A 13,731-nucleotide genomic window follows, 5' to 3' on the forward strand; every position below is an offset into this window, starting at 1 on the left:
TGATATAGAAATTAACAAAGTAGAAAGTGGAAATCCTACCCCATATGTGAGAGTCAAGTACATCAGTTGTGCATGTTAATTCATTATTTCATAAGTAGTTAACATACATTTAGAGAGAGAAGTTTGAGGAAACTGCATTTAAAAGCCTGAGTTAATGTAGAGACATCAAAATAGCTGCATCAGAAGTTTCTGCTTGCTTTCTAGCAGAACCTCGATACACATTTGTTTCCTTCTCCCCTTCCCCATTTCCTTGCTTTGCATTTTTCCTTGAACTTGTTACCTTCCTCCGGTTTTGAATCTTTCAGGTGCTTTCTACATAGTGGCCACCAAATGTATTTCTTCTGCAGTATTTCCCCTGCTCATTTTCAATGTTGTGCTCACACATGTTGGGACAGATGTGCCCCAGAACTCTATCGTGCCTCTTTGGACACCAGCTCCATCAAGGTAGAGGTTTATCCTCCTCCCGCTCTGTAACCTACACCTGCCATCCTGCTTCCCTTGTCCTGATACACACCTTGGCTGTTCTTGCAAAATCTATCCTTTTGTCTTTTCATTTACACCTTCTTGACAATTTAATATCTCTTTCTAATTTTATGCTTCATTAATTAACCACAGCAATCTGCATTCATCACTTCCCCCCCATCTCCTTGTAACCTCTTCCAAATATGTACTCCATACTCAAAGAAAAAGTCTGAGAAAATTATATTTAGATACACATCTGACAGTTCTTCTCAGCTGAAACCTGTAGAGTAGGTATGTTTTCACCTATCACAGACCAAATCCAATGCTTCATCAGCTTCACCAACTCCCACATTAGTCATCTCTGGGAATTTGAGAACATGAGAATTACTTAATATTTCCTCCAAGGGAGCATTATGGGATATGCTACCATCACCGTCATCTTTGATACCCTCCCAGGAATATTGGAAACTATGCCTCCAAACCTTCATTTTCTTTTAGGGTATATTTAATTAATCATCTAAGAACTAATGCAAACTGTTTTTGAGTGTATTTAGATTCACCTGTGGACATAACAAGTTCAATCCATTAATATCTCACATAAGAAATATACCTAATTTTGTTCATCATGCACCTTCCTCTAACTTCTGGAATCCCAGAATTTAACAAACAAATCTACATCTAATTTAACTGTGAGTTTACAGATTTCAGTTAGCATTCCTGAATCAGCATTCCTCTTTTAAATGTCAGAGTCCTTTAAAGTTTATCTTTGTTATCACTACAGCCCTAATGTCTTAATTGTTGGAAAGTCAGACTCTTGACCCAGTAAAGCCTCAGCTGAGGAAATTACCTTTTAGTTCTCAATCAATACCATTTGGACCAAGTAAGAAACACCTCAAAGCTAATTAAAGATTATACCATAAAATTCCCTCTGCCTCTAGGACATACAAATTATCAAAAATGTTTCAAAACAATACATCCTTAGTGGGTGTTTGATGCCTTATTTGTCAAACTCTTTAGATCTCACTATCCTAAAAGCCCCCTCCCTCCAAAAATGTCTTGGATTTCCCACCTCTTTAAGCTTTTGCCCAAGTCTCTCCTATTCATAGCAACTTCTTGAGAAAGTAACCTAAGCCCAGTTTATCACCCCTATTCACTCCTAACCCTTTGCAATTCAACCTGCCCAGATCACTCTACTGAAAGTATGTATACCTTCTTTAAACAACAATAATGCACCCCTTACCATTAATACATGTTTTTATTCAAAACTTACATAAAAGTGTCAATGCCTAATAATCCCACCAATGCAGAGTTAACCACTTCTAGTGTTTTGGTTTCTTTCTTTCCAGTCTTTTTCTTTGCATATATATGTAAATAAATAAGGTCTGGGGTCTCATGTAGCCAGAGACCAAAAGTAATTGAAAATAATCCCAATCTTCATTTGCTTCTCCTGAAAACCTTAAGGAGCATCCAGGCTATGACCCACAGCAACACTTTTCAAAATCCCCTTCCCCCAATTTTTCCTAGACGCCAACCCTCTCACACCTCTTGTCTTCCCCAAGCTCCTCAGGCCTGGACCACTTGTTCATGGCTTGACTCTGCCTGCCCCTACCTTCTGCCTCTAGAAAATGACAGAGTGTAAGTCCTCATCCCATTTTCCCAGGACACACACACACACATACACACACACACACACACACACACACACACACACACAACATTGATCTACATGGTGAGACTGGAGTTCAAAGGACTGAGGGAGTGGGAATGAGCAAATCAGAATTTTCCATAGGGAGCAGGAAAGGGAAGGGGAAGAGGCTGTGCTTACTCTTATATTAATGTTGTTTATGTCTGTCTTTCTCTATCTGACTTACTTCACTAAGTAGAGATTATCATACTACTTATATGTGGAATCTAAAATGTGATAAAAATGAATTTATTTATAAAACAGAAACGAACTCACAGACAGAAAACAAATTTATGGTTACCAAAGGGGAAAGGGGGAGGAGGGATAAGTTGGGACTTTGGGATTAGCAGATACAAACTACTATATATAAAATACATAATCAATAAGGTCTTACTGTATAGCACAGGGGACTATACTTAATATCCTGTAATAAACCATAATGGAAAAGAATATGAAAAAGAATATATATACATATACGTGTATAACTGAATCACTTTGCTGTACACCAGAAACTAACACAACATTGTAAATCAACTATACTTTAATTTTTAAAAAAGTAGTTACATATATATTTACTGTAAGTACAGTCATTCTCTAATACAGTTTTACATTCTGTTTTTTTTTTTATTTATTTAAACATCATATTTTGTGCCTTTTTCCATGTCTTTTTAAACTTTTTGAGTGTAGATGATTTTTCATAATTCCTCTATTGTCAGATATTTAGATTGTTTCCAGTTTTACTATTATAAATCATCCATGGCTAAATACAATCCTTTTCTCCTCACCGTCCCAAAGCCTGGAACAGTTGACTTCCCTCTTTTCTTTTCTTTTTTTATTTTATTTTATTTTTTTAACATCTTTATTGGAGTATAATTGCTTTACAATGGTGTGTTAGTTTCTGCTGTGTAACAAAGTGAATCAGCTATTCATATACACACATCCCCATATCTCCTCACTCTTGCATCTCCCTCCCATCCTCCCTATCCCACCCCTCTAGGTGGACACAAAGCACTGAGCTGATCTCCCTGTGCTATGCGGCTGCTTCCCACTAGCTATCTATTTTACATTTGGTAGTGTATATATGTCCATGCTATCTATTTTATATTTGGTAGTATATATATGTCCATGCCACTGTCTCACTTCATCCCAGCTTACCCTTCCCCCTCCCCCTGTCCTCAAGTCCGTTCTCTATGTCTGTGTCTTTATTCCTGTCCTGCCCCTAGGTTCATCAGAACCTTTTTTTTTTTTTTTTTTTAGATTATCCTCTTTTCTTCCTGGATCTCTGTCGTTTCCTGTGTTCTGTGACATTGTGTAAACCTGCGAAACAGGCCGTCTCCAAGGTCCTGAACTAGACTCTCTTGCCCCTGCCCTGTCTCCATCATCCTCCTGGGAGAGAGGGAAGTACTTAACTCTCTCCTGCTCCTCACTTCCTCTTCCTTCTTGTCTTTCTTACCTTCTTTTTTTCTTCTCTTTCTTTTCACCCCCATCAGCCCTTCCCCTCTGTATTAGTTTGCTAGGGCTGCCTTTACAAAGTACCACAGACTGGGTGGCTTACACAATAAAGATTTATTTTCTCACAGTTGTGGAGGCAAGATGTCTGAGATCAAGGTGTCAGCAGCTGGGTTTCTTCTGAGGCCTCTCGACTGGCTTGTAGTTGGCTATCTTCCCCTGTGTCTTCACATCGTCTTCCCTCTCTACGTCTCTGTGTTCAAATTTCCTCATCTTACAAGGACACATCATGTTGATCAGAGCCCACCCAAATGACCTCATTTTAACTTAATCACTTCTGTAAAGACCCTATCTCCAAATACAGTTATATTCTGAGGTACTAGGGGTTTGGACTCCAACATACGAATTTTGGGGAGAAGACAGTTCGGCCCAATTCTCCCTTTGCCTCCTCCCCTTTCCTTCCAATTATCAGTTAGTGAGTCCCACTTTCATTGGACTCTGTTTTAGAGATGAAGGGTTAATTGCTGCTTATAAGAAATACCCAGCTTTGGTGAACTAAGAGGAGGAATTCCTTGAGCAGCAGGGGGGTTTTCTAGCCCACTTCACTTCCCACCTATCCCCACATGTATACATCTCTGCAGGTAGAATTATAGATATCTAACTTCACCCAACATAATTTCAGCCCAAAGCTTGGTATAACCTGGTAGGCCATGTTGCAGGAAGTCAGTCCCACCACACGGGTTTGGAAGCTATTCTGGGGCTGCCTTCACTGTAGAGACTCATTTATACTCTAGCATCTACTTCTTCTCCCTCTCGCCATCTTCCACATCTCCCATGTTTTACTTTTTAAAATCTAACAAACATCATTCGTTCCCATGACATTAACTATTACCTCTCTGCAATATGTTTTACAAATCTCCCCACCAACTTCAAACCCCACAGGGGGCATTGCCATGTGTGTGTCTCAACTCAACAGGATCCATACTGAAGACATCATAGTCCCATCCAAACTTTCCTCTCTCTATGGCTTCTCTAGGTCTGTTAATGACACACCATTCTTTCACACTCAACCTGCTATTACCCCTCCCCTCCACCACTCAGCCAATCCTTAGAGTCATCTTTGAAAACTTCTTTCTCTCTTTACATTGAGTTAGGTGCCATGTCTATAGAATGGTGATTCCCATCTACATAAAAGTTACCGGGGTGACTTATTGAAAATGTAGATTCCCCGGACTCCCCACCCAGAGATTCTAATTCAGTACGTCTGGGATGATGCACAGGAGTCTCTGTAGATGATTTCCATTCAGATTGGCTCTGGACCACACTTTAAGAAACACTCCTGTAGCATTTGCTCCCAAGATGTCTCTGGTATCTGTATTCTTCTTCCTTTTCTTCACACCCCTGGTTTGGATCTCTTTTCCTCTTACCAGGACTGTTAAAATGGCCTCCTAACTGATCTATGTGTCTTCCCACCCTATCCCTCACATTGCTGCCAGACTCAACTTACTAAATTATCATTCAAAAATATTTAAATCCTGTCATTACCTCTCCCTCCCACTGCCCAGCCAATCAAGTGCAGGCTCCCATGACAGGTGACTTTTACTGTATCTTTCAAGCCCTTCCCTCTCTTCCATGTCCTCTACCCATCAGCCACACTGGAACCTTCACCATTCCAGGACAATACTCTAAATTTTCTTGCCTGGGTGCTTTATTCTCTTTCATCTACCTAGAATTTTCTCTTCTTCCCTCACAAGTATCCACCCATCCAAATGCCACCCATAATTTAAGACTCATCTTAAATACCACCTTCTTCGTTGAACTCTTTCAATATTTCTCAGAGTATTTGAGAGTAGGATCTATGTCTCCATCATTTTCATATAACCTGCAGTGTCCAGCACATGCCTTCTTCCAAACGGTAGAATCACAAGTATTTGTTGAAGTAACTCCCTGATAGCTCAGATCCCATCATCCTATAAATAGACTAGATTACATTTCTCTAAATGCATTCACTGGCGCTTGCCAACACCGCAGTGCACATTGCCCTTTTCAGCCCTTTTGGACAGTTTGCTGGCTCTTTTTAAGTACATCTCCATCAACTTGCACTTCACTGCTTGGAAAGATGTTGAAGCTGTATGCAAACCAGCTTATTTTATTGTGTGTGTCTCTTATTGCTCTTGTGTAAGAATGTTAAATATGCCCTGTACCAGGAATTATTCCTGAGGGAACATTCCTGCTTATATTTCTCTTCCAAAGTCATTTCCAGTTATCCATTTCCTTGTTTTTCAATCATGAATTGCCCATACTTGCAGGGTCTTCTTGTTCCCTGAGGGCAGAGACTGTCATGTTCACCTCTGGTACCTAGCACAAAACCTGGCACATGGAGTGGTACAATAAATCATTTGAATGAGTTAATATATAGGGATTGGACAAGAATGCTGACTTTGAAGGACCTTAGCAGGATTTGGGTCCCAGGAGTCAGACTGGGCCAAGGCAACTCAGCACCAGAGGAGCAGTAGATAAGGGCCCAGATTAGAAGACCAAGTACAAGACCATTAAAAGGGGGCAAAGCCTGGGTTCAGGAGCCATGGAGATCATGAATGGTTTGGAAAGCAGATCAAGACAGGCTGAGATTAAAGAGCTCAGGGTTTAGGTTGCTAAGGGAGGCTGAGAAATTGTTGGTATCAGTTCTTAGTAAAGAAAACTTAACTGCTCTAAACCATTTGTCTTGTCACTCTAAAATAGAGATAATAATTATGGGAGCCTTAGAGGGTTGTTGTGAGAATTAAATGTCATCCAACAAATATTTATGGAGTGACTACTATGTTTCATGCTCTGGGTGCTGAATAATGGATATAAAACCCTTAGCTTTACCCTCAAGGGCAAGGTCAAATAGGAATCCAGGTTTCTATCCATGAAAAAATGTCATCTAAATACTATGCTGGCTCATCTTTTTTTGTCTTCTCATGAAAGACTTTTAAAAGTCTAAACAAACTACAGTGATTTGAATCTTCCTTACCTGTGCTCTTACCTATTACCTCTAAGACTGCCAAAGAGTCGCTCAAAGCCTGATTTCTCTCCACATAAATTATGTTGCCTTTTTCCTCAAATTCTAGATTTGCTGAAGAATTTAATGAGCCAATGTTTTATTTTAACCCCCTGTCCCATCTTCCCTAGTCTGGGCTGAAACTCACTGTAGTGCATTACCCTGGACCTCTCCTAGCCATAGCTGCTGCTAACGACTGTTTGCATATTATGATCACAAAAGCATCTACAAGTTACTTCCAAAATCTTGGATAGATGTTATCAACTTCTAATGATATGTCTACCTCTAGCCCACCAATGTTGTTGAGAGTATCCAACTCATCCAATATAGTTGAGTCCAAGGCAGCTTTGGAGGGAATCTCACATAGTGTTGAAGGTGATACTCAGATCATCCAGTACACCTCGCAATCTTCTGACTTTGGAAATACTGAGTCCAATTCTTTGGTTTCATTTACATCCTTGAGCATGAATTTCAAATCCTGATCATTAAATATTGCCACTGATTCTCCTACTCCTTTGGTAACCTTAAATAATTTTTAATTCTAACTTTAGTCTCTGTTGAAGATGCTTTCCAAATTATTTTTGACCATCTCACTTCTAGTAAGAGTTTATTTTCCAATAGAATTTGCAGACCACAGCTGCAAAATATGTGAAGCAATGATAGAACTGAAAGGAGAAACAGAGTTAATCCACAATTATAGTTGGAAACATCAACACCTCTCTCTCAACAGTTGATAGAACAACTGGACAGAAAATCAGAAAGGATATGGAAGAACTGAGGGGTTTTCACGTGTATAAAGAACTGACTTATATTTTAGAAACAATCTCAGGACTTTTAGAAACATTTGTCAATTTACTAGCTATTGCCTGAATGTCATTTTGACTTCCAAAAGTCTCACAAATTTGCTTTAGTCTTATTCTTTGAGATATTAGCAATGTTCTCAGTATCTTATATTTGTTCGTTCATTCAATCATTCAATACACATATATTAATATCCACTATAGTCAAGACATTGTATTGGGTACTTCAATTGATTTCATTGTTTTTGAAATGTTAATAATTGAATTCTGTGTGGGAGTTTCTTTAGCAATAATATATAATATAAACAAAATTAACTGTTAAAAAGTTATAGAATTAAATCAGTTAATAAGCATCCAGTGACTTGCCAGAAGTCACAGAGTAAACAGGAACAGAGGCAGCAGCAGAACCCAGGTCTCCTGGCTCAGCCCAGTGCACAGTCCCCTTGGGCTGGCCTTAGATCAGAGGGTTACTGCTCCATAGCATGCAGTTAGTCTGAACATCTGGCTTTAGCAGGAGATGTTTCCACTCTCCACTCCATAGCCTCTTCCTGTTTATCCTCTCCTCAAATTTCCCTCCCTACATTCAACATGATATTGCACCAAAACTCTTGACCCAGATCTCTTACCTGAAGACTCAAAGCTGGCTTCTTCTTGTGGGTATTGGGTTTATCAGAACTACCTTGGGGTCTTTATTATTGTTCATGATATGCTGAGTATAGGTCCTGCACAATCCTCTGCCATCAGACTCAGCAGATAAATTACTCCTTTCCCTATACCATCTCCATCATCTGAAGGGCATCACCTTTTGCATTAGAGAAGGTTCTTCAAGACCACCGCCTCATCCAGGATGTGGGCTCTACTGAAGGCATGTTACCTACATCATCATGTAGGTGCCCTTCCACCTTCCACTCCAGGCTCTCTCTCCTCATGACTGATGTGCTACAGAAGACTTTGAAAAACTGACCAGCAAAAACCTAACCAAACCAACCCATTGTCCTCTCTGGTTCAGTCTTTCCTACTCAAAATGTACCAACCTCTTCTCTAGGGGCCAGGACTTTATTTCTACCCACAACAGGTATTTTTAAGTTCAGGAAGATCTACAAAGGTGCTGTCTTGCTGTCAAACCCAAGTTCATGTACCTGATGCACAGTGAGGCTAAACAAAATGAGATGTCAGAGTTTGGAGCAGAGAAAGATTTATGGCAAGGGCCAAACAAGGAGAAAAGGTGGCTCATGCTCAAAAGGGCCAAACTCCATGATGATTTCTGGGGAAGAGTTTTTAAAGGCAAAATTTGGGGTGAGGACTGCAGGGTGTGTGACTTTCTTCTGATTGGTTGGTGGTGAAGAAACACAGTGATGTCTCTGGAATCTCAACCTTCTGGTTCCAACCAGTCTGGGGTCTAAGTGCTTGTTGTCAGCATATAGTCACCATCTTCCACTGGGTAGGGGTCTTAATTTCTGCAGAACAACTCAAAGATATGCATCAGATACAGACATGTATATCCCTTGAGGAGGAACCAGGAGTCCTGTGACTCTCTCTTCTTGAGCCTGCTCTTTGGAGCTCAGAGAAGGCCTAGCAAACTAAAGCCTTTTTTTTTTTTTTTTTTTGACAAACAACAAACAGGGGACACCTGGGAGGACCCTGCAGGGTCCTGCTCAGTTTCAGTCTCGGTGCAACAAACCAGGTAGTGCTTTCCTATTACTGGGATTCTCTCTTGCTTACTTGCTCCCTTTTGTTTATTTCTCTTTTTTTCTTTCTTCTCTCTCTTTTCTTGCTCTTCTTTTTCCCTTAGGTTTGCAAACCTTAGACTTGTATTATTTAAACATCCTTGCTATTTGGTAACTGGCCCTAGATACAACAATTTAGTTGATTGACTGATTGGTTGGTTGACTAAGTGGACTTTTCTGAACATGAACATGAACAGCAATACAAAAATCACAGGCTCTCTGGGTTGGGTGTGCTGATTCTTAAACCATAGCTGCACATTAAAGTTTTTTTATAAGACAGAGCTTTTATAAAATACTGATGCCTGGACCTTACCTTCTCAATCAGAATTAAGATTCTGATTTAATTTGTTTTGGGGTCTCAAAGACTCTCTGGGTGATTCTCATGGCTTGCCAGGGTTTAGAATCTCTGGATAGATCTAAAAGGTTGCCCAGGTAACCATTGATCGGATACTTAAATCCCTTCCATTGGGAAATCTAGAATGATGACTCCTCTTAGAACCAAGATTCTATGTAATATTATCTTCCAGACAATCTTCCTGGGTGTACAAACTCTGTGCTGCTAGTAAACAGGGAAGCAGCAGGTAATGGTTCATGGTAAACCAAAACCCCCTTCAAAAAGCCAGCAGCGCTTAGCTGTGGCCCTGGCTGATGCCAGGGGAATATTCTCCTAGGTCAATGGTGCTCGACCAGGGAATATTTGTCCCCCAGGTGACATCTGACAATGTCTGGAGACGTTTTTGGCTGTTATAACTTGGGGGAGTGCTACCAGCATCCAGTGAGTAGAGGTCAGGGATGCTGCTAAACATCCTGCAATGCACAGGACAGCCCCTGCAACAAAGAATTGTCTGACACAAAACGTCAGTAGTGCCAGAGTTGCGAAACCCTTTCCTAGATCCTTGATCTCAGGTTCCCCCCACTGCCCCAGGAAATATCATCCTCAGTGGAATTAGTCCTAAACCTTTTCCTTCTTTCTGAAGCATGATTTCAACAATGTTTTTCAAATCAACATCTTACATTCTTTTCAGGTAGTCCCAGAATGTGATAATCCTGCTTTGCTTTTAAGAAATAAAGGCTGCTGCCTGACTGTGTACATCAGAGAGGCACGATCACGCCAGCGCTGCCTTTTCCACGTGCTGCTTCCTTTCCCACCCAGCTGCCTCTCTGGACTACAGAATGAGCTGAGCCCCATGACCCACTGGAGGGCCTGCCTGGCCTGCCTTAACCAGGCACTGCAGCCAGTGGAGCCAGCCCTTGGGGTGCAGGTCACTCCATGAGATGTCCTGAGGCTGCTGGGTTTATCAGCTGCCAGACTGCCTGGGTCAGGCCCGCGGCCAAGTTGATTAATAAGTGCTGGGCTGACACTTCTAGTAGGGCTCAGACCTGCTGATTTTATTTCCTACTTGCTTAGATCATTTCATTATTAAATTAAAGATTGTTGTGATTTAAACTGAACCGGCAGGAAGCCTGGGGACAAACACGGGGTTTGGTGAAGAAACTGAACCTGGTACTGCATTTACCAAATCCAATCTCAGCTGGGTGCTTTTTCTTTCTCTTAAAGAAATAATTCAAAACTCCAAGGGCTGGAAGTAAGAAGTAGAGCCTTCCCCTGCAGTGTCAGGAGCCCACACAGAGAGGCTGGCACACCAGGAAAGGGAGCTGATTATAAATAGCATAAAAAGCAGCATCAGTCAAAACTCACTGATGTGCCAGAGCAAAATGTTAAAAGAAATAGCTTCTGAAATAGGAAGCAATGATTTTTTATTTTTGTAATTTAAAATGCTAAGGAATGAAGACAATATATATACATATAGGTTAAACATTCACACACAACACAAACATACACCCTGCATACACACACAGAACCCAACTGAGCCCCTTTAAGGAAATGATGGATAATTATTAAATTGAAAATAACAAAATCACAAGTAGTCAGAGCCTCACAGAGTGAGCAGCTGTCCTTTTTCATGCTATTTATTGAGAAAGTCTGTGGTTTCCCCTTGTGAAATAATTTTTCTGTATGTGTATTTTTTTTTCCAGCTGAGATGGAAACCATTTGAGATTCCAAAAGCCTCTCAGAAGAAAGTGGACTTCGTGAGTGTAAGTCAATACTATCCATACCTGCCCACCACTCTCTTCTCTTCTGCGGTGAGTGATCCAGCCATTTGCAGCCTGGATGCCCAGCAGAAGCAGCCCTGGAGGCAGGCAGCAGACCTAGCACCACCTGCCTCTGCTTTTGGGGCTGGCAGAGGGATGTCTTACGTACAGGCACTATATGGCCACTGACACCAAAGGGCACTTGTGAGCTATTTACAACATCTCCAAACAGCCAATGGAAATTGGGCATTTACCTACTTCACGTTTCTTTGTTCCTGGCTAGAACACGGGTTCTGAGCCTTTTTGTTCCATGGACTCCTTTGAAAGTCTGGAAGCCAGTGTTTTTATTTTATTTATTTATTATTTTTTTTAAGCCTGTGTTTTTAAATGCATAAAATAAATTACATAAAATTACAAAGAAGCCAATTATATTGAAATACAGTGATAAAAATATTAAAATAGCAAATTTGGTTTGGTTTATAGTAATATATACGCTACCTTCTTAATGCACTAAATCACAAGATCTATGAAAAGATCTAATAACTATGGTTATTAAAAGTATGAGCATAAATGATATTTTGGGGTATCTGTAACAACTATAATGTGATATGAAAGCATCTATGGTTTCTATCAGTACAAGGTTACAGGCACTTCTACAGCTGCTGTGGTTTGTTGCTTACATTCACGTCAATTGAAGGAACTGATAAATTTAAGTCAGAGATTAGTGAAATACATATATAATTTTTTTCCCCATCCAATTTCATGAACTCCCCCAAATGGATCCCTGGGCTAGAATAGCATCGACTCAGGGTGGCAACTCTAGTTAGCACAATGCTGATTAGAAGTTCTGCTTGGTAGTTATAGGTGCTGGGAGTATTGGAACACCTGTGCTCAGAACAAAGCATATATAGGGGAGAGGCTGGGAACTACAAGGAGGTGGGGCTCAAAGAAGCCAGTGGAGGGTTCTGTACACCAACCTCAGCTCATAGCTTACTTAAGGAGAGTCCAGGTGCCCAGCCTTAGGCCAAATTGTTTGTTCCATGTTGAATTCTTTATCATATTAAGTGCTCCAAGCCCTGTGTGGGCTCATCTAAATAGGCCCCATACTTGCAAATTGAGTTAAAATATAAAAAGAAATCCCTCACCCTGGATGAATTATAGCTATCTGGAGGAACAGAGCTCCCTCCTTTTGGGAAGGCCCATGTGTTAAAGTCTTTGGGACTGTGGGTTATTAGCAGAGAGGATTACAGTTGGTCAGAATACTTTCCTCTACCCTGTTCTAGAAAGGTTAGGGCTGACCCTATTCATAAGCAGAGGGCTACCCACATGGTAACGTATATTTGAGGGGCATTAATTGGTCCTTAATGCTGCAACTTTCCTCCCCAAGCCTCCTAGATGCCTGATTTTACCTCCAAAGGAAACTCTCCTTCAGGTTGATCTTAAGCACCAAACTGATAAAATGCCAAGTAATGAATTGATGCTCTGTAAGGTCAACTCTGATGGAGCCATTAAGACCATCCAGATCTAGGGCCATGCCTGGCAATGAGGGTGAGCCACCATCTAAAAAACATAAGTCAGAAAATTCCGGGTTCCCCAGAGGCAGCCTGGTCCCAAAGGGAAGACCCTAGTAGAATTTGCCTCATGACTCTCAGGGACCAGCGGGAGGACTGGCCTCATTCACCTTTCCCTCTCGTGCGGGTCTCTCCCAGGGCCTGCATACCTTGTGTGGAGCTGGAGACATCAGGTCTAACAATGGGCTTGCTGTCCACATTTTCCTCTGCAACACCTCCATGGGGAACAGGTAAGTGGCTCAGAGCTATGGCACGAGAGCCCCCTTCCCCAAGAGCTACTGGCAAGAGGGTGAAGGCTGGTTTGTTGTTTTTGTTACTTTTTTTTTTTTTTTTTTACCCCAGAGCAATCTTGGTATACATTTTAAAATAATGACAATAAATGAGCATTTCTATCTTGACTGACTCCTGTGGCATAAATAAGAATGTCACATAACAATGCAAATAGAAGAGGGACAATGGAGCACTGAAAGCAGGAGTAATCTAAGTATTCTGACTCAAACCTTGACTTTAATCAGGTTTGAGTCAGAATATCCTTAACTTCTAAGGTTCCTCAGGGCTGTTCTTGAGTCCAAAGTCATACTATATGAGCAGCCATTAGGGCTACCTGTTGGAGGCAGACTTTGGCTTCAGCTAATAACTTTGCGTAAGCTTAAAGATCCTAAATAAAAGAACTTACATATTAGATTGTTTTTTCAATCAGAAACACTTACATAAAAGTCATTTTTGCCTTTTCTTTGGGAAGCAGAATATCATAGCAGTTTTGCACACTACCTTTGGAACCAGACTGTTGTGTCCAAAGCTCAATCCATTCTTCCTGGCTGAGCAACCTAGGACAAGTCATTTAACTTCTCTGAGCCATGAATCAGGGCCAAGATCACGGCCCTATGACAAGGCACTGGAG

At 40.9% G+C, this 13,731-nt stretch overlaps 1 protein-coding gene across 1 annotated transcript in view; it reads left to right on the plus strand.

Moving 5' to 3' along the window:
- The window catches only part of HGD (homogentisate 1,2-dioxygenase), a 44,755-nt gene that overhangs the window by 13,717 nt on the left and 17,307 nt on the right, over positions 1-13,731 (plus strand). Inside the window, exons 5-6 of the mRNA XM_068546665.1 lie at positions 11,203-11,262; positions 12,969-13,060. Coding sequence (XP_068402766.1) covers positions 11,203-11,262; positions 12,969-13,060 — 152 coding nt within the window. The remainder of the gene's footprint in view (positions 1-11,202; positions 11,263-12,968; positions 13,061-13,731) is intronic.

The sequence above is a fragment of the Eschrichtius robustus genome, chromosome 6 (genome assembly GCF_028021215.1).
Source record: "Eschrichtius robustus isolate mEscRob2 chromosome 6, mEscRob2.pri, whole genome shotgun sequence".
In the NCBI taxonomy this organism is placed as follows: domain Eukaryota; kingdom Metazoa; phylum Chordata; class Mammalia; order Artiodactyla; family Eschrichtiidae; genus Eschrichtius; species Eschrichtius robustus.